Source organism: Lytechinus pictus, chromosome 2 (assembly GCF_037042905.1).
Source record: "Lytechinus pictus isolate F3 Inbred chromosome 2, Lp3.0, whole genome shotgun sequence".
Taxonomy (NCBI): domain Eukaryota; kingdom Metazoa; phylum Echinodermata; class Echinoidea; order Temnopleuroida; family Toxopneustidae; genus Lytechinus; species Lytechinus pictus.
The window spans coordinates 31501354-31520934 of record NC_087246.1 but is presented as its reverse complement, the minus strand read 5'-3'; the positions used below and the strand labels follow the sequence as shown (position 1 = coordinate 31520934).

General features: G+C 35.7%; 1 protein-coding gene across 1 annotated transcript; it reads right to left on the bottom strand.

The window, feature by feature from the left end:
• Positions 1-12462: 12462 nt before the first annotated feature.
• LOC129254403 (dynein light chain LC6, flagellar outer arm) lies at positions 12463-19581 on the bottom strand. Its single transcript, XM_064115440.1, has 2 exons — positions 19462-19581; positions 12463-15423 (listed from the first exon to the last, which is right to left on the bottom strand). Exon 2 carries the CDS (start codon positions 15388-15390, stop codon positions 15121-15123), a length of 270 nt encoding a protein of 89 aa, XP_063971510.1. The 5' UTR covers positions 15391-15423; positions 19462-19581; the 3' UTR covers positions 12463-15120.

Here is a 19581-nt window from a genome sequence, read left to right as displayed (position 1 = left end):
CCACAGTGTTCCTTCATTATGTTCGTGTTGGACAGTGCTTCAAAAGTTCCTTTCGGGTCAGTGTGTTAAAAATTTCAGCTCGCGCTTCGCGCTCGTATTATGTTTGTTGAAATACACAGCTTGTTCAATAAAATATGCGGTACTTTGTTCTTTATATTTAAAATAATGTGAAAATATTAAGTTTTTTAGTAAAAAATATCAAAATTTTTCCGCTCGCGCTTTTGTACCGACAATGATTATTATGTTCTTGCTTAAGGTCAAAATCTCCCCCCAAAAAAATTAACTCGCGCTTTGCGCTTGCATCATTATTTATTGAAATCCATATCCTCTGTACAATTTTCCTTCATGTTGGACAGCGCTTAAAAATAATGACCCCTTTCGGGTCATTATAAAAAATTAACTTTAATTCAATTAAATAATCCTAAAATACAAAAGGATAAGTTGGGTGGCATCATCAGCTCGCTCACGGCATATTCACGAATACGATGCATAGAACTGCTTTAACCGAAATAATGTGAAAAAAATAAATACCATATTAAACTTTTCTTATTCCTCGTAGAGTTTTGACCCGGAGTTTTGATGAAATTTTCATATTTTTTGTTTGTCTGATTTTGCTCTATCTGTTCAAATAAAAGCCTTGAGTATCCCTTCATAAACGGATATAATATTCCTCTCCGCCTTGGAAATTATTAGCATTGTTCAATGTGACAACGATAGGCCTATCTATTATATACCTAGCATTTTCAGTCCAAAGTAAATTATGATTCCATGACTGATATGGGAAACATCCTAACAATGATTTTGACTTTCATCAATGTGACACTGAAAAGGGTGAATTCACTCACCTTTCCCCCTATGTACAAGATGATATCGTTTTATGATAGTAATAAATATGCACTGAATTATGAATAGAAGCTGGGTTCTCTGAAGTGCGTATTTAGCAAACTGATCATAATAATACCATTATCATTGTGTACGAACGGTTCGTTTGTCTATTCTTAGTGTCTGGGAATTCCCAACGACCTTTGACATTTTCAATAGTTATAATAGTACAACAATAATGATAATGCTGTTCTTGTACGGCACATATCAAAATGTCTCTTTATTATGCTGCATAGGCGAAGATAGCAGGATATGGATATAATTTTCATGCAGCTTCCCCACCCCATCCCCCCGTATACAAACTCGTATTCCATTGCATGGAGGGGGATGTTGGATTTGTACATTAATTTGTACTTCTATGCAAGCTTACGTTGATTTACAGAGCTTTAAAGGAAAAGTGTTGAATTGAATCAATAGAGAAAAAATTATCAAGCGTAACGATGAAAATCATCAAAATCTGATGTAAAATAAGAAAGTTATGACATTCTAAACTTTCGCTTATTTTTCACAACCCTCACTCACTGTTTCTTTTGTTCTTTATTGTTTGAATTATACAACATTTCAATTTTTACAAATTTGACAATAAGGACCAACTTAACTGAATCATAAAATGTTAAAACATTGGTAATTCCAAATATTCAGGGAAGAATAAAACTTCTTTCACATGACAATGAGAAGAAAATTAGAATATTTCATATTTCATAATAATAAAATACAAAAGGAATAGTGAGAGAGGATGATGTCATCAATTCCTTCATTTGCATACAGACCAGGATGTGCATAAAACTATTTTGTGAAATTAAGCGAAAGGTTTAAAATGTCATAACTTAACTCTCATTTATATCCGATTCTGATGATGAAAATGTTGGTGTTGTGCTTGTTGGATTGTTCTCTTTGTATTCAAAACAACTTTTTTTTGTTTTTGTTTGGGGGGTGGACTTGTCCTTTAAAGTGTCATGGACGAGATACGTTATCTTGCCAAGTCGACTTAACATGCTTAGCAGAGGCATCGATCCATGCTTTGGAAAGGGGGGGGATTGCGAGCAAAATTGACAAATTTGTTGGTTTCGTATAGCATTTTTAGGCCAAGACGAGTCCGTTATCTACAATATATATTTCCATTTCACAATTGTAAATTTTTCAGGTTATCAGAACCATGGGGGGCAAATCGATATGAGTTTGCCCCTCCCCCGAATATAAGTTGGGGTTATCGCTCCCCCCCCCCCCCCTCCCTCCCCCGATCGACGCCTCTGCTTATGTCATGTATGTTGACATGGCTAGTTTTCTTGCCAAGTCGGCTTTAAAAGCTTTTTAATGCTGACATGGCGAAATACCTTATCTTGCAAGGTTGATTTAGTATTGAGTGATACTTAAGTGTCACATTTTTTGGAAGTACCCATGGGATAGACATTAAAAAAGTCTACTTTGGGTTCCACTCCACTCTATTTTTTCACCGTACTTCCGGGTTAACAAAATGTTAATGTACATTACAATATTTCGTAACGGAATTTCCTCTCCACTTTTTTCATCTTGCAAGTACTAGCAATTCTTAATGTGTGTAAGATACCTACACTTCAAACAATACAAGAATAGTTCAAGTCACTCACCTTTGTCTATATCCGTTAATTCCAAAAGTTAATTTCGTTATATAAAAAGGCAATGTTATTGGTCTCAGTCCTCCACCATGTCCACGGTGTTGTGCACTTATTACAATGTGATTTAATCATCGTGAACGAATTTTACATTATTTACCATGCAGTCTATTCAAGTGACGGGGAAATTCCACCGAGCATTGAAATATCAAATAATTATTACAATAACCATGACGATGATGGTATTCTGTACCTCTATACCTCTATATAATACGATCGCATGCCTTTAGATATAAGTTTTTCACATTACCTCATGACTTTGTGTCAATGAGACTTGGAATTAAAAAAGAGCAATGATTATAATGAAAGAAATTAAACCTTTATCGTATGATAGCAATTCATCAACTTTGTGTCTGACAACTTTCCACGATTTTGTTTGGCTGAAAAACACTGTTTCTATGGTAGCTGTTAGATAGAAGCGGGACTTGTCAGATAAAACGTCAGACAAATCCCTATGAAACGCTTCTATAGGGTGGACCCAGGATTGAGGGGTAAGGGGAGGGCAGTGGTGATATCGGCAATTAAGAAGCAAAACAAAGGGGTGGGGGGGCAAAATCTTGAAGAGTGCACAACCTTTGTGACAGTGTGAGAGGACCATTTCATAAAGAGTTACAACTATACATGTATAACTTTGACTTTCTGGCAACTACCATTATAACAGGGCTTACCTGTATATCACAATATTAGTAAAGGGTTCCATGTAGTAGGAAAGTTACCGTAGTAATGTTGTTTGTAAGTCTTCTGAAATGGGCCCCTGGATCCACGTTTTATGTCATTCTCATAATGACGGAAAAACAACCTTTTTTCACAAATTGGGTTTGGTTTTTTTCTTCTCTTTTTTGTATACTCGATCATGTTATGATTCGCCTTCTCCATTCCTTTCTCTCCCTCTTTCTTTCTTTTTTTCCTTTTTTTGTTTGTTCTATGCCCCCCCCCTTCTTATTTCTCTCACTTTCCTTCGTTAAGTAAACTCTCCCCTCCTCAGGTATCTACATTATATGTATATGCATGTGGGCAATTCCATAGGTTGGTGGACATGAGCTCAATGTGTCTTTGTACATATAGCCCATCTGAACCGTAACGTGAGTAACCACTTTATCTGCACCCCTAGTAAAAACCATGTGTTCTTTATTTTTTTAGATATATAAAAATTTGTCTCCCTAATATACTTCTTTGAAATGGATATAATCAACTTTCATAAAAGCCTTGCATGAGGACACTTTTCACTTATGTCCACTTTTCATGTTATGCATGTCCAAATCATGTAACATGAGTAACCGACACTTTTCAAAGATTTGCCAGAAGCATAATGAAATTTCCCAAGTTTTGTTTTTATACAAAGGATAGTCAGACTGCGTACTTTGTTGTTGTGATAAAGAGATGTTTAGTATCAATAATAATGGAGTTACAGCTCCAAGTATGAGTCAAGGTGTCTCCAAATGTAACGTGAGTAACCGTGGAATAGCCCATGTCAGTGCGTTATTAAACATGTTTGAATACTTTTGCTTGTGTAACCAATGGCGGATCCACGGGGGGGGGGGGGCACAGACGGCCCGTGCCCCCCCCCCCCTTGAGAGTCACAATTAAAATTCGTAATGTAAAAATGCCGTTAAAACACAACTGTGCCCCCCCCCCCTTGAAGATGATGACCTTTTTTCTTTTTTTTTTTGCTTTTCAATTTTTTTCGTGGACGAAATGTACTTAATTTTTTTTTTCTTGTCAAGTTTTTCCTCGGGAAAATGTCCCCCCCCCCTTTGGAAAATCCTGGATCCGCACCTAAAGGTAACTGTATCATCATAATGTACAAAGTGCGTATGAATAGTCATTCATGATTCCAAATTATATGAACGAGAGTTTTTGATATTTCCTAAATGTTCTAGATGTCCTCAGAGTAAAATTTTTGGTCAGGTCATCACTTAAAAACGTTATTGAACATTATCCTCAAAATGCATAAAGAAAATAATAATACAAAGATCAATTATTTATTCGACTGCGAATACTCAATTCAGAGTGCTGCTTGAATCGTGCGATTTCTTTTATTTTGGCGCATGCCATTTTTGACGCCCTAGACAAAATTGTCAATGTTCAGGGTTTTTATGTACGATTGATTAGATGTAGTTACAGACATCAAAATGCTAGTGATTTGGTTCTAACTGCTCCACGTACCTTGTTCTTGCTAGGTCTTTGAGTTCCACTTTGTCAAATGAATGTCCCATTGCATCATCATTAAATTGTGATTTTTTTTTCTTTCGCAATGAGAACGTGGGGAGCTCTCTTTACCGACAGTGATTAGAATGTACTGCATATGTTTTTAGATCTAATAAAATTTCCAGCTCGCGCTTCGCGCTCGCATCATGTATTTAGTGAGATATGTTCTCTCCACAGTGTTCCTTCATTATGTTCGTGTTGGACAGTGCTTCAAAAGTTCCTTTCGGGTCAGTGTGTTAAAAATTTCAGCTCGCGCTTCGCGCTCGTATTATGTTTGTTGAAATACACAGCTTGTTCAATAAAATATGCGGTACTTTGTTCTTTATATTTAAAATAATGTGAAAATATTAAGTTTTTTAGTAAAAAATATCAAAATTTTTCCGCTCGCGCTTTTGTACCGACAATGATTATTATGTTCTTGCTTAAGGTCAAAATCTCCCCCAAAAAAAATTAACTCGCGCTTTGCGCTTGCATCATTATTTATTGAAATCCATATCCTCTGTACAATTTTCCTTCATGTTGGACAGCGCTTAAAAATAATGACCCCTTTCGGGTCATTATAAAAAATTAACTTTAATTCAATTAAATAATCCTAAAATACAAAAGGATAAGTTGGGTGGCATCATCAGCTCGCTCACGGCATATTCACGAATACGATGCATAGAACTGCTTTAACCGAAATAATGTGAAAAAAATAAATACCATATTAAACTTTTCTTATTCCTCGTAGAGTTTTGACCCGGAGTTTTGATGAAATTTTCATATTTTTTGTTTGTCTGATTTTGCTCTATCTGTTCAAATAAAAGCCTTGAGTATCCCTTCATAAACGGATATAATATTCCTCTCCGCCTTGGAAATTATTAGCATTGTTCAATGTGACAACGATAGGCCTATCTATTATATACCTAGCATTTTCAGTCCAAAGTAAATTATGATTCCATGACTGATATGGGAAACATCCTAACAATGATTTTGACTTTCATCAATGTGACACTGAAAAGGGTGAATTCACTCACCTTTCCCCCTATGTACAAGATGATATCGTTTTATGATAGTAATAAATATGCACTGAATTATGAATAGAAGCTGGGTTCTCTGAAGTGCGTATTTAGCAAACTGATCATAATAATACCATTATCATTGTGTACGAACGGTTCGTTTGTCTATTCTTAGTGTCTGGGAATTCCCAACGACCTTTGACATTTTCAATAGTTATAATAGTACAACAATAATGATAATGCTGTTCTTGTACGGCACATATCAAAATGTCTCTTTATTATGCTGCATAGGCGAAGATAGCAGGATATGGATATAATTTTCATGCAGCTTCCCCACCCCATCCCCCCCGTATACAAACTCGTATTCCATTGCATGGAGGGGGATGTTGGATTTGTACATTAATTTGTACTTCTATGCAAGCTTACGTTGATTTACAGAGCTTTAAAGGAAAAGTGTTGAATTGAATCAATAGAGAAAAAATTATCAAGCGTAACGATGAAAATCATCAAAATCTGATGTAAAATAAGAAAGTTATGACATTCTAAACTTTCGCTTATTTTTCACAACCCTCACTCACTGTTTCTTTTGTTCTTTATTGTTTGAATTATACAACATTTCAATTTTTACAAATTTGACAATAAGGACCAACTTAACTGAATCATAAAATGTTAAAACATTGGTAATTCCAAATATTCAGGGAAGAATAAAACTTCTTTCACATGACAATGAGAAGAAAATTAGAATATTTCATATTTCATAATAATAAAATACAAAAGGAATAGTGAGAGAGGATGATGTCATCAATTCCTTCATTTGCTTACAGACCAGGATGTGCATAAAACTATTTTGTGAAATTAAGCGAAAGGTTTAAAATGTCATAACTTAACTCTCATTTATATCCGATTCTGATGATGAAAATGTTGGTGTTGTGCTTGTTGGATTGTTCTCTTTGTATTCAAAACAACTTTTTTTTGTTTTTGTTTGGGGGGTGGACTTTTTCTTTAAAGTGTCATGGACGAGATACGTTATCTTGCCAAGTCGACTTAACATGCTTAGCAGAGGCATCGATCCATGCTTTGGAAAGGGGGGGATTGCGTGCAAAATTGACAATTTTGTTGGTTTCGTATAGCATTTTTAGGCCAAGACGAGTCCGTTATCTACAATATATATTTCCATTTCACAATTGTAAATTTTTCAGGTTATCAGAACCATGGGGGGCAAATCGATATGAGTTTGCCCCTCCCCCGAATATAAGTTGGGGTTATCGCTCCCCCCCCCCCCTCCCTCCCCCGATCGACGCCTCTGCTTATGTCATGTATGTTGACATGGCTAGTTTTCTTGCCAAGTCGGCTTTAAAAGCTTTTTAATGCTGACATGGCGAAATACCTTATCTTGCAAGGTTGACTTATAAAAAGTTACAAGTCGTTTAACAATACGTCCACCACGTATCTCGCCAAGTTGACATGCAACTGTATATAAGTCGACACGACATGATAGTGTATCTCGCCAAGCGAAATCAGTCGATTTGGCGAGATATGTGTTTTGCCAAATCGATATGCAACGTTTCAAGAGTCGACTTGGCGAGCTAACGTATCACCAGGTTGACATGATAACGTTATCATGTCGACCTGGCAAGATAAAGGTATCACAGGCCTAATTCATTCCCCATAGACTCGTGTGTTAAATTGGCACTTTAAAAAATTCATAAAAAATAAGGATGAAATTCGGGGGTCGAATGTTTACTACCAGTGAATATGATATATATCTGACCAGAAAAGGGTCCCTCGACTGGCTCATTTTAAAAATAAATTGGCGTGTTTGAAGACATCGTCGGGGGGAGCAGATTCATCACCTCAAACAGCAAAATAGCCCTAATCCTTCCGCCAGTCAAAATATAGTCCAAAATTGGTGATATTTCTTCCCAATTTGGGAAAAGGAAGTTCAGTAATTACCAAAAATAGAATCAGTGTTAGATGGACAATCATATGCATACACTTTGTCAATCAGCCATATCAAAATAAAAAAAATAGCAATGGGTCGGCTCGAATGAATATCTCTTGCTTTCCCAATGTTAATAGGCCCGTGCGGCCTAAAATATCTGAGGTATTCATACCTGACTTAACTATGTGCATTTTGTTTCAGGATTGGGTGAACTTAATTTCCATAATATGACTTAAGACCGTGTCTATTAGTATCAGTGACATACACTATTTCCATGGGTTTGCTCAATAACTGTCTTCATTAAAGTCGAAATGGCACGACATTTCCAGTAAAATATATGGTCTCAATTAATGTTAAACCTACAAACAAGAATAGTATGATTTAGTATTGAGTGATACTTAAGTGTCACATTTTTTGGAAGTACCCATGGGATAGACATTAAAAAAGTCTACTTTGGGTTCCACTCCACTCTATTTTTTCACCGTACTTCCGGGTTAACAAAATGTTAATGTACATTACAATATTTCGTAACGGAATTTCCTCTCCACTTTTTTCATCTTGCAAGTACTAGCAATTCTTAATGTGTGTAAGATACCTACACTTCAAACAATACAAGAATAGTTCAAGTCACTCACCTTTGTCTATATCCGTTAATTCCAAAAGTTAATTTCGTTATATAAAAAGGCAATGTTATTGGTCTCAGTCCTCCACCATGTCCACGGTGTTGTGCACTTATTACAATGTGATTTAATCATCGTGAACGAATTTTACATTATTTACCATGCAGTCTATTCAAGTGACGGGGAAATTCCACCGAGCATTGAAATATCAAATAATTATTACAATAACCATGACGATGATGGTATTCTGTACCTCTATACCTCTATATAATACGATCGCATGCCTTTAGATATAAGTTTTTCACATTACCTCATGACTTTGTGTCAATGAGACTTGGAATTAAAAAAGAGCAATGATTATAATGAAAGAAATTAAACCTTTATCGTATGATAGCAATTCATCAACTTTGTGTCTGACAACTTTCCACGATTTTGTTTGGCTGAAAAACACTGTTTCTATGGTAGCTGTTAGATAGAAGCGGGACTTGTCAGATAAAACGTCAGACAAATCCCTATGAAACGCTTCTATAGGGTGGACCCAGGATTGAGGGGTAAGGGGAGGGCAGTGGTGATATCGGCAATTAAGAAGCAAAACAAAGGGGTGGGGGGGGCAAAATCTTGAAGAGTGCACAACCTTTGTGACAGTGTGAGAGGACCATTTCATAAAGAGTTACAACTATACATGTATAACTTTGACTTTCTGGCAACTACCATTATAACAGGGCTTACCTGTATATCACAATATTAGTAAAGGGTTCCATGTAGTAGGAAAGTTACCGTAGTAATGTTGTTTGTAAGTCTTCTGAAATGGGCCCCTGGATCCACGTTTTATGTCATTCTCATAATGACGGAAAAACAACCTTTTTTCACAAATTGGGTTTGGTTTTTTTCTTCTCTTTTTTGTATACTCGATCATGTTATGATTCGCCTTCTCCATTCCTTTCTCTCCCTCTTTCTTTCTTTTTTTCCTTTTTTTGTTTGTTCTATGCCCCCCCCCCTTCTTATTTCTCTCACTTTCCTTCGTTAAGTAAACTCTCCCCTCCTCAGGTATCTACATTATATGTATATGCATGTGGGCAATTCCATAGGTTGGTGGACATGAGCTCAATGTGTCTTTGTACATATAGCCCATCTGAACCGTAACGTGAGTAACCACTTTATCTGCACCCCTAGTAAAAACCATGTGTTCTTTATTTTTTTAGATATATAAAAATTTGTCTCCCTAATATACTTCTTTGAAATGGATATAATCAACTTTCATAAAAGCCTTGCATGAGGACACTTTTCACTTATGTCCACTTTTCATGTTATGCATGTCCAAATCATGTAACATGAGTAACCGACACTTTTCAAAGATTTGCCAGAAGCATAATGAAATTTCCCAAGTTTTGTTTTTATACAAAGGATAGTCAGACTGCGTACTTTGTTGTTGTGATAAAGAGATGTTTAGTATCAATAATAATGGAGTTACAGCTCCAAGTATGAGTCAAGGTGTCTCCAAATGTAACGTGAGTAACCGTGGAATAGCCCATGTCAGTGCGTTATTAAACATGTTTGAATACTTTTGCTTGTGTAACCAATGGCGGATCCACGGGGGGGGGGGGGGCACAGACGGCCCGTGCCCCCCCCCCCTTGAGAGTCACAATTAAAATTCGTAATGTAAAAATGCCGTTAAAACACAACTGTGCCCCCCCCCCCTTGAAGATGATGACCTTTTTTCTTTTTTTTTTTGCTTTTCAATTTTTTTCGTGGACGAAATGTACTTAATTTTTTTTTTCTTGTCAAGTTTTTCCTCGGGAAAATGTCCCCCCCCCCCTTTGGAAAATCCTGGATCCGCACCTAAAGGTAACTGTATCATCATAATGTACAAAGTGCGTATGAATAGTCATTCATGATTCCAAATAATATGAACGAGAGTTTTTGATATTTCCTAAGTGTTCTAGATGTCCTCAGAGTAAAATTTTTGGTCAGGTCATCACTTAAAAACGTTATTGAACATTATCCTCAAAATGCATAAAGAAAATAATGATACAAAGATCAATTATTTATTCGACTGCGAATACTCAATTCAGAGTGCTGCTTGAATCGTGCGATTTCTTTTATTTTGGCGCATGCCATTTTTTACGCCCTAGACAAAACTGTTAATGTTCAGGGGTTTTGTATGATTGATTAGATGTAGTTACAGACATCAAAATGCTAGGGATTCGGTAAAGGAGAATACTCAAGTAATTATTTTTCATGCGAATAATTGCCAAATATGCATTATCTTCTTGCATAATGACTAATTTTTCATTCTTCTCTGCCTTTATTTCAGAGTCCTCAAATTAAAGACTTTCCTTAAAATGCTGAAAACTTAGTTAAATTCATAATCCATATTCATTCTTTTTTATCTTGCGAGTAACTACACAACATTAATCTTCCATCAAGCAATAAGCAAAAATAAAATGACAATCACGACGACACTTTTACAAATAATTCCAACACGATCACAAATAAATGCAAAGAATTGGAATACGGTACTTAATTTCAGATTGCTGCTTTCATTATGTCAATTTCCTTTAATTTGGAGCAAGATATTATTGACACCCTGAACAAAAAAAAGGGATAGTGTTCGATCATGCATGAGCAAACATTTGCATTTTGGGTGTCAACTGATAGAGAATATATTATAGCATCCTGAAATATTAAAAACTCGTTCATATTTAGGAACATAATTTTGACAGTATGCACCAACATTTTTATTGATACACACTAACAGAAAGGATATCATTCGAATAGGTGTCTACATGTAGGCCTATCTACATGTGCATCAGAATCAATATCAGGCTCGTTCGTGAACTATTTTTCATTTAGTTTTATTATTTTCGATAACAACTTGTTTTTGTTTTATGAAACGGATTTTTCTAACTATGACAAGTTGCAACTGCGATAACAAGGGGCCCGTATCATATGACTTGCAACTCTTGTAACTTTGCCATAATGGCAACTACCATGGTAACAGGGCTCAGCAGCCAATCAAAATCAACAGTTGCAAGTCCTTTATGAAACGGCCCAAGATTTGCAATAGATATTAGAGATGTTACAGTTGCAAGTCAAAAGTTTATGAAACGGGCCCCTAATCTTCAAAAATGTTGTTATAGTGTAAAGATTTCTCTCATACAATACTACAATATGATCGTTTAAAAGTAATATTTTCAGGATATTGAAAGATATCTCTTACTTCCCCCTTTGACTTCTAAGGTCGGGAAGGATTTTCGAGATTTGGGCCCCCTTTTTCACAGGAAAGCAGTTTGGAATTTAACTGGTATATACCCAGTTTTACACTTCATGCGCGTTACCAGCTAGTGATATGATTTCTGTTAAAACTTTTTTTTTGGGGGGGGATCGAATTGTTTACAATGTTGTCTTAACATGCTTAAACACCATGCATAAAGATAATTAGTCCTCTTAACTAATGTATGTAAATAAGATAAACACATTTTAATTATATCATGGCGCCACACCTTGGCAAAATAACTGAACAGTTTCTCATTTAAAATTTCCAAAATTCAACCAAATCAAGCAAAAGATTGCAGCATAAGAACACATTCAAATATAACATTTCAAACAATTATTATATGAATTTACCCCCTTATCGTGCAAGCAAACATCAGCTCAAAACCACATTCAAGTTGAAAAGCGTCTACTCCGCACTCCTGACAATCCGGTTTGGAACTGAATGAGAAGAGATATGACGTCAAAATTTTAGTGTGTTTCATTGCTCCCAGAACAATCAAGGATTGATCGCAAGGGCAATATATAATGGTCTATTATAATTCACTTGGCCATATTAGTCAAACTATAGAGAGCCAATCGAACTTTCAGCCAATCAGACTGCAGTGTTGTAATGGTCAGATCGCAAGACGTTTGTATTGATCACTGGCGGATCCAGAAGGGGGGGGCGAAGCCGGCCCTTGCCCCCCTTTGAGAGGCACAATTAAAATCTGCAATTTGGGAATGCCGTTAAAACAGAAGTGTGCCCCCCCCCCTTGAAAGTGAAAAACTTTTTTTTTTTGCTTGTAAAATATTTTCGTGGACGAAATATCCTTGATTTTTGGTCAACCTCCCCCCCCCCCCCCTTTTTTGTGCTTGTCAAATTTTTCCTCAGGAAAATGTGCCTCCGACCCCTCCCCCCTTTTGAAATCTTGGATTCGCCCCTGGTATTGATAATGTTGATATCGCCATGTGATTAATCCCTGTCATACTCACTCGCGGACCAGTCGGATTGTGAGGTTGCAGTGTGCCTTTGCAATCTGGGGCCCGTCTTACAAAGAGTTGCGAGTGATCCGATCAATCACAACTATGGACGGCCAGCAACGTCAACATCTATCATGCATGTTTGTTCAAAATACTTTCTAAATATGATGTATGTATATTTATGCATTCATTGTTTTCTTGAATATTGGCCGTGCTTCTCTTCGTTTACAAACGACATTGTGCAGATTTCCTGTAGAAAAAATTATGACACTGATGGATTTCCATAGAGTTACGATTGATCGGATCAATCGTAACTCTTTGTAAGGCGGTGCCCTGGAACCCCTTCATCAATAGACTGGACGAGAAGCAATGCTACTATATGGTAACTGACGGATAAAACACGCCCGATAATTCATCTTTACGAAACGCTCTCCAGTCAATACATGGACCTCGCTTTTTTAACGCCTCTATCACTCTAAAAATATTGGGTAAAAATGCTCAATGAGGGCAATTATGTGTCCAACCAACAATTGGCATTTTTGGGGGGCATTTTTATTTATCCAGTGTGATGAAAATTTTGCCCATTCTAAAGTAATTGCTGCTTATTCTTAACCTTACTGGACAATATGCTTCCCGAATTGGGTAAAATGTTGCCCCAAATTGGTTGGACACTTAATTACCCTCGTGCTGGTAAAATTTTACCCAATATTTTTTACCGTGAGATATATGATGCATTTTAGCTTTCATTGTTAATGCATATCAGGTATACGGTTTATAGGGACAAGCCCGCTGTTCAAAATGACTGATTCTCATAAAGAGCCACAAGTCATAAAAACAGAAAAAAAATCAGAACAGAAAAAAAAAAAGAAAAAAATAAAATAGAAAAGGCATTTAGAAGGTCGATCATTTACAAGGTTCAATTTCAAAATTTTAGACTAGGGTCGCTACAATTACTTGAATAGTTTTTTTTTTAGAACAAATACATAAACTCCTAAACATGTTTCATCTTAGTTTGAGAACTTTCTAAATCGGCTGCTCACAAAGTTAAACGATCCCTTTAATTAACAAACCGTGCTCTGTATTGGGACTAGCGACACTCTTTCTTGATTATGAAAAGCGATCATTTTTTAAAATAAAATCAATATAAATGAGAGACATACACTAGTGGGTGGAAAATATTGAGCTACTATCAGATAGTATCATCTGATAATACCTCATAGCTAGTATTAGTAACCACATTCGGTCTTTATGAATATCGATGTATTATTTATCTTGCTCAAAACCGAGTCATATCATTCATGGTTTAACCTCCGTGGACATACGTACATGTATGTTTGTGAAATGATCAACTAAACATGCGAAGATTTCTAGATTTCCAAATGAATCGTATTCATGCACTGCCATCAACTTAGGATGTAGGAATAAAATTTTGGCTTTTATAAAACTCCTAGAAGTATATATTTGACCTTTCTTGGTATCAATTTACTTTCATTGCGACGATCTATATAAGACCATCAGGGTGTTCTTCCCAATATTAACGTGTCACACGAGTGTGAAATGATCAAATAAACATGCAAAAATTCAAATATTTCCAGCCACAAACATGACAAAGGTGGTATGCGGATTTATTAAAATTCCTATATTTTATATGATGGAAACAAAAACTTTCAAAAGTGATCATCAACTTTATCAATATATGAACCAGCAGTAATCGACACATAGATTCTAAAAGTGAATTTCCCGAAATCATATTAACGTAACTTTTCAACATAAAGAAAAATTTAGATTCGTTGTTTCCAAACTTCATATTTAAGATGCATGAAGATTTAATGATAACTGATTTAATTTCCATCGAATTTATTATTATTATTATTTTCACTCAATGAAAGATATTTCGACTTCAAATTAATATGAAAGTTGACCGGTAACATTTATTTGCTTTATAGACTTACAATTTACAATTTAAAGTAAAAAAAATATGTTACAGCTCGTTATCCCAAAGGTTTAATATTCGAACCAAAATGTTCGGGTAAAGAAACTGTTTTCTTCTGCGGATTAACAAACATCTTTTTAGACGATTTGGAATGTTCGGAATAAGGAATCTTCGGGATAACGAGCGCATACCAAACTATCCGCCATTTTTTTTATTGGGGGGGGGGGCTGAAATAAGATAATGTGAATGAAAGAAAAAGTGGCATGTAGAATCATGCGTAATTTATTTGTGTAAAAAACACAAGAAACTTAATTTAGTTGGATATAGGCTGAATATTGGTTCGTATACAAATTAATGTGCAAATTATTAATCAAAATATACTGCATCACTTTGAAATAGAGACCTAACAATTCCATCTTGAGCGGTCAAGTGAAATGGTTTTTATCAAATCTTCATCATATTCGGCTCTAGAGATCCACATAAGTTATTTCACACCGAAAAACAAACAAAATATCATCTTAAAATGAAAACTCAACTCACGAATCGAACAAGTAACTTCTTAAAACTCTATTTTCATTCATTCTTTACGTCATCACGAAAGATGATTAAACTTTTTAAGATATCCAAATCTCTTCATTGTAAATTTCCATCATCCAGATTTGAAAAGAAGCACAGCGACCTGTCCCAGATAAAAGTAGATGAAATGCTTTGTCTCGTGCGTGACGTAGCTGCCGAAGTTGCGACCCACAATGCAATGCCAGGTTGGGTTGTATTTCTTGTCGAACTCCTTCTTGATGTAGGCTGCGATGTCCTTCTCGATGTTGAACTTCTCGAGAGCTTGGGTAGCGCAGTCCACTGCGTCCTGCTGCATGTCTTCAGGCATATCAGCATTCTTGATCACGGCTTTGCGTTCAGACATGATGACTTGTATAAACCAAGTTGGTCGTAGACACTAATTCAAAAAGAACAACAAAAAAAGAGAGATGGGGAAAATGAGAATCAAAGATGATATTTCTGACTTCGCTTCTTTTCTTTTTTTTATCGCTTCTTTTCTTGTTTATGTCCGTGAAACTTTGCGGTGGTTCTAGGTCCTGTAAACTAAATATTTAGCCAATATAAATTGTATTTTGTTAGGATAAAAGTAAATGGTCAATGTTAACTCATTTAGCAGGTACAGATTATGTTTACATGTATGTGTCTCAAAAATCAAGTTCACTATGAAATGGAGGTGCCATGGCCGACTGGTGGTCTAAACGCAAACACAATTAAAATAGTAAAATAACTTTCTCTTCTTCTTGCGGACCTTATAAAATATGTTTGACAAACAAACTGTCTTTATATTCAGGGGTCTTAACAAAAGTACCTATTTTGGCATGTAGGTCACATAATCGAAAGCATCAATTTTAGATAGGGTGCCCCAAAATTGGTGATTGGCACCTATTTTAAAATACTAATTTATGCAAATTTTATTCCGGAAAAAAATTCATTATATCTTACCGTAGATGCAAAATTAAACCCCAATTTTCTGCCTGTGGGTGATTTTTAGACAAAGCATCAAAAGTAAATAGGATTCCATAAAATATTTGACTAAGAATATTATAAATGCTAATTTATGCACGATTATGTGCTATTTATATGCAATCAAATTTCATGGTGTAGCATTTAGAAAGAGATATTTCCTTTGCATATTCATCACTTTTAATCAGAGTAGTTTTGAATAAAATCCCATGAAATTAGTGACTTAGAATCTACTTAAAATGTGTTTCCTTTTTTTTAGATAGAGCGTTAACATGTAGGCTATACATGCATTCGGCGCCAAAAAGAGATGAATTTGGGGCCTTATTTTGAAATAATTTGGCTAAATATGCAAATTTTATACAGGAAACACCAAATTTACCATTTCTCAACTTGGAGAAATGATAAAAGCCCTTTTTTTGCTGTTGCTCATTTCTAGTTAAAGAATCAATGGCAAATAAGATTCCATGAAATATGACTGTGGAAATATTGAGAATTAAAACTTTATGGAAAATAACACGCCAGTCAACTGTTTTCTAACATAAATTCAGGACAATGCCTTTGCATATCAGACACTTTTGAATAATAATTATTATCATCTATATAGAGCATTTTAGCCATACACTAAAAACGCGATCATTATTACTTTTGAATAGAGCATTAATTGTCTATAGGATTCGATGAATGCTGCTGATTGGGACTCAAATTTGAATTTTAATTTATGCAAATTTTATCAAAATTGCATAGCCTACACAGGTACATGCAAATCATGGTATGCATGAGGATTGTGTTGTAATATGTTTCAACAACGCACATTAAATGAAGTACCGTATTTAGTGCATTGCAATCATTCTCTACGTCATTAAAGGACAAGTCCATCCCAACAAAAAGTTGATTTGAATAAAAAGAGAAAATCCAATAAATATAATACTGAAAATTTCATCAAAATCGGATGTAAAAAAAAAAAGTTATGACATTTTAAAGTTTCGCTAAATTTCACAAAACAGTTATATGCACATCCTGGTCGGTATGCAAATGAGGAGACTGATGACGTCATCCACTCATTATTTCTTTTGTATTTTATCATATGAAATATGAAATTTTCAAAAAAAAATTATTCTCATTGTCAAGGGAAACAACGATTAATTCCTCCCTGAACATGTGAAATTAGCATTGATTAATATTATATGGTTCAGTCAAGTTGGTCCTTATTGTCATATCTGTAAAAATGAAATATTGTATAATTTAAACAATATAAAAGAAAATAAATAGTGAGTGCGGGACATCATCGGCTGTCTCATTTGCATGTCACTGAGTTGTGCATATCACTGTTTTGTGAAAAATAAGCGAAACTTTAAAGTGTCATAACTTTCCTGTTTTATATCCGATTTTGATGAGATTTTCAGTGTTATGCTAGTTTGATTTTTCTCTATTTATTTAAATCAACATTTTTCTGGGGTGGACTTGACCTTTAAGGTAAAAAGTGTTTCGATATACGTTTTTATGTGACCATGGTATATGACTTGTATGACCTGCTCCCATTTGAAAGAACTGTAATTGGGACCAAACAAAGTTATGAAGACCTATCAGAGGTGAACTGGTTGGCAGTTTAATTAAATACTCGAGCGAGATCAAAAGGAGTTCTTCCTTGCGCCTACCGACGCCTACCCATCCTGTTCATGGGATATTTTTGAAGTTCTTTTAGTTTCCTGATCTTGGTTTGAGAAGATAACCTCGTCCTAGAAAGCTTAACTTGTTTCATATATATTGCCTTTCATTCCAGTGAAATTCGCAGAAATATACATGTTGATTATCTGCTCATTTAGATAAATTCGCATATTTTTACACGGGAATCCTATTTTCAATAGTCTTTGAAGAAAATGAAGTTATTGACCTGACAAAAGTATGCAAAATGATTTGCCCTTCTTGATGCATTGTGATATCTGGTTATCCTATACTGTTTTGTGAATGAACTGCTACTCAATTACATAAATAAACATGTTTTGGCATCAAGTTGTGATTTTCAATACGTCAATATTTGATCAGGGGCGGATCCAGGATTATCCAAGAGGGGAATTTTGTACAGAAAGATATTAACAAGCCCCCAAGAAAATGTGATGCATGTCAGGAAAAATTTGACAAATAAAAAAAAATATATAGAACTATCACTGAAGATACCCAAACCCTGACGTTATTACCATGACAACCGTTTCAAATACATAGAAAAAAAATATATGTCCTGCCCATCTCTACCCCACGACCTATGTGTGAGCAAAGTTGATTCCATTTCGTTCCACCAAAATTTTGAAAAGCAAATGCCAAAAAAAAGAAAAAGAAAAAAGGGTCCTCACTCGAGTATGAACGACATATTCCCCTTACAAATATTGATCATGTCATTCAAGAGGGGGGGGGGCATGGGCACTGAACTAGAAATACGTATTTCTAGTTCAGTGGGCATGCATGGGCCGCAGGGCCGGATGTGCCCCATGTGGTTTGTTTACAATGAAAACCATTAAAATGGTGTACATGTATGCATAAATTACCGGTATACTGCTCATTTAGTTAATGAGCGGTAATTTATGCATAAGTAAGTTAATTCATGTAATATATGAATTAACTCTCTTGCATGGTTTTCAATATATTTCCTTGGAGGAAAATTGAAGGTATCGATCTGACAGAAATATGCAAAAAAAGGGTCATCCTCTTTTGCATTGTTAGATAGCCTTAGGTAGATCTATAGCCTAGGCCTAGCTCTAGGCCCTATATAATTTTTTGTCGGTCCCCCCTAAAATTTTGGTTGATATAGGGCCTATAACCTTTTTTTTCTTGGGCTTGTCAAAAAATGTTGGTGGTCCCCCCCCCCCCCCTAAATTGTTTGGCTTCCGCCGCCAATGGTTGTGCAAACCCTTCACTCGAGAAAGACAAGAGTCTGAATGTGCATCCAATAATGCCTTGTGTACTGCAGGCTACAGCAAGTTGCTTATGTAGATCGAGGCCTAGTCCTAGATCTCTAGAGCAGAATCAAGACTTTGCGTAGAGACCCATTTTTGTTAATCACTAAATCAGACAGGGTCTGTGACTGTGTCTGTGCCTGCAGACTAGTAGGGGACTACGGTAGTCTATGGTGTTGGCGGTCGGTATCGACTTGTCCATGGCAAGTAAATCTTTATTCTTGTCTGTGTAAATTTAGATCTAGGCCAAGGCTAAGGTCTAGATCTAGATCCAAGTTGAATTAGTCTATAATCTAGTTCTGGGCTGGAGGTCTAGATCTAGGCCTAGATTATATTTATAGTAGATCCTAGATCTATTATTATAGGCCTATTAAGTTCTAGAATACTTCTAAGAAGAAACCTTTCTTCTAAATAATGTAGACTCTAGACTAGTCTAGATCTAGCGTTAGATTTCTAGGCCTATATTTAGAAAGGTTTCTTTCTTAGAACTTAGACCTCCAGAACTTAAGGCTAGGCCTACTCACATCTCAATCACAATTCGAAAATTCAGAGGCAGAGCTGATCACCGACACCGTCTCTCTAACGGTTAAGTTCCGTTGACGTCGACCGTCGTTGACGTTGTTGAAACTCAAGACGTTCTTTTG

What these genes read in the sequence shown, in the direction of transcription:
- LOC129254403 (XM_064115440.1), bottom strand. Translation starts at nt 15,390, where the DNA reads ATGTCTGAACGCAAAGCCGTGATCAAGAATGCTGATATGCCTGAAGAC.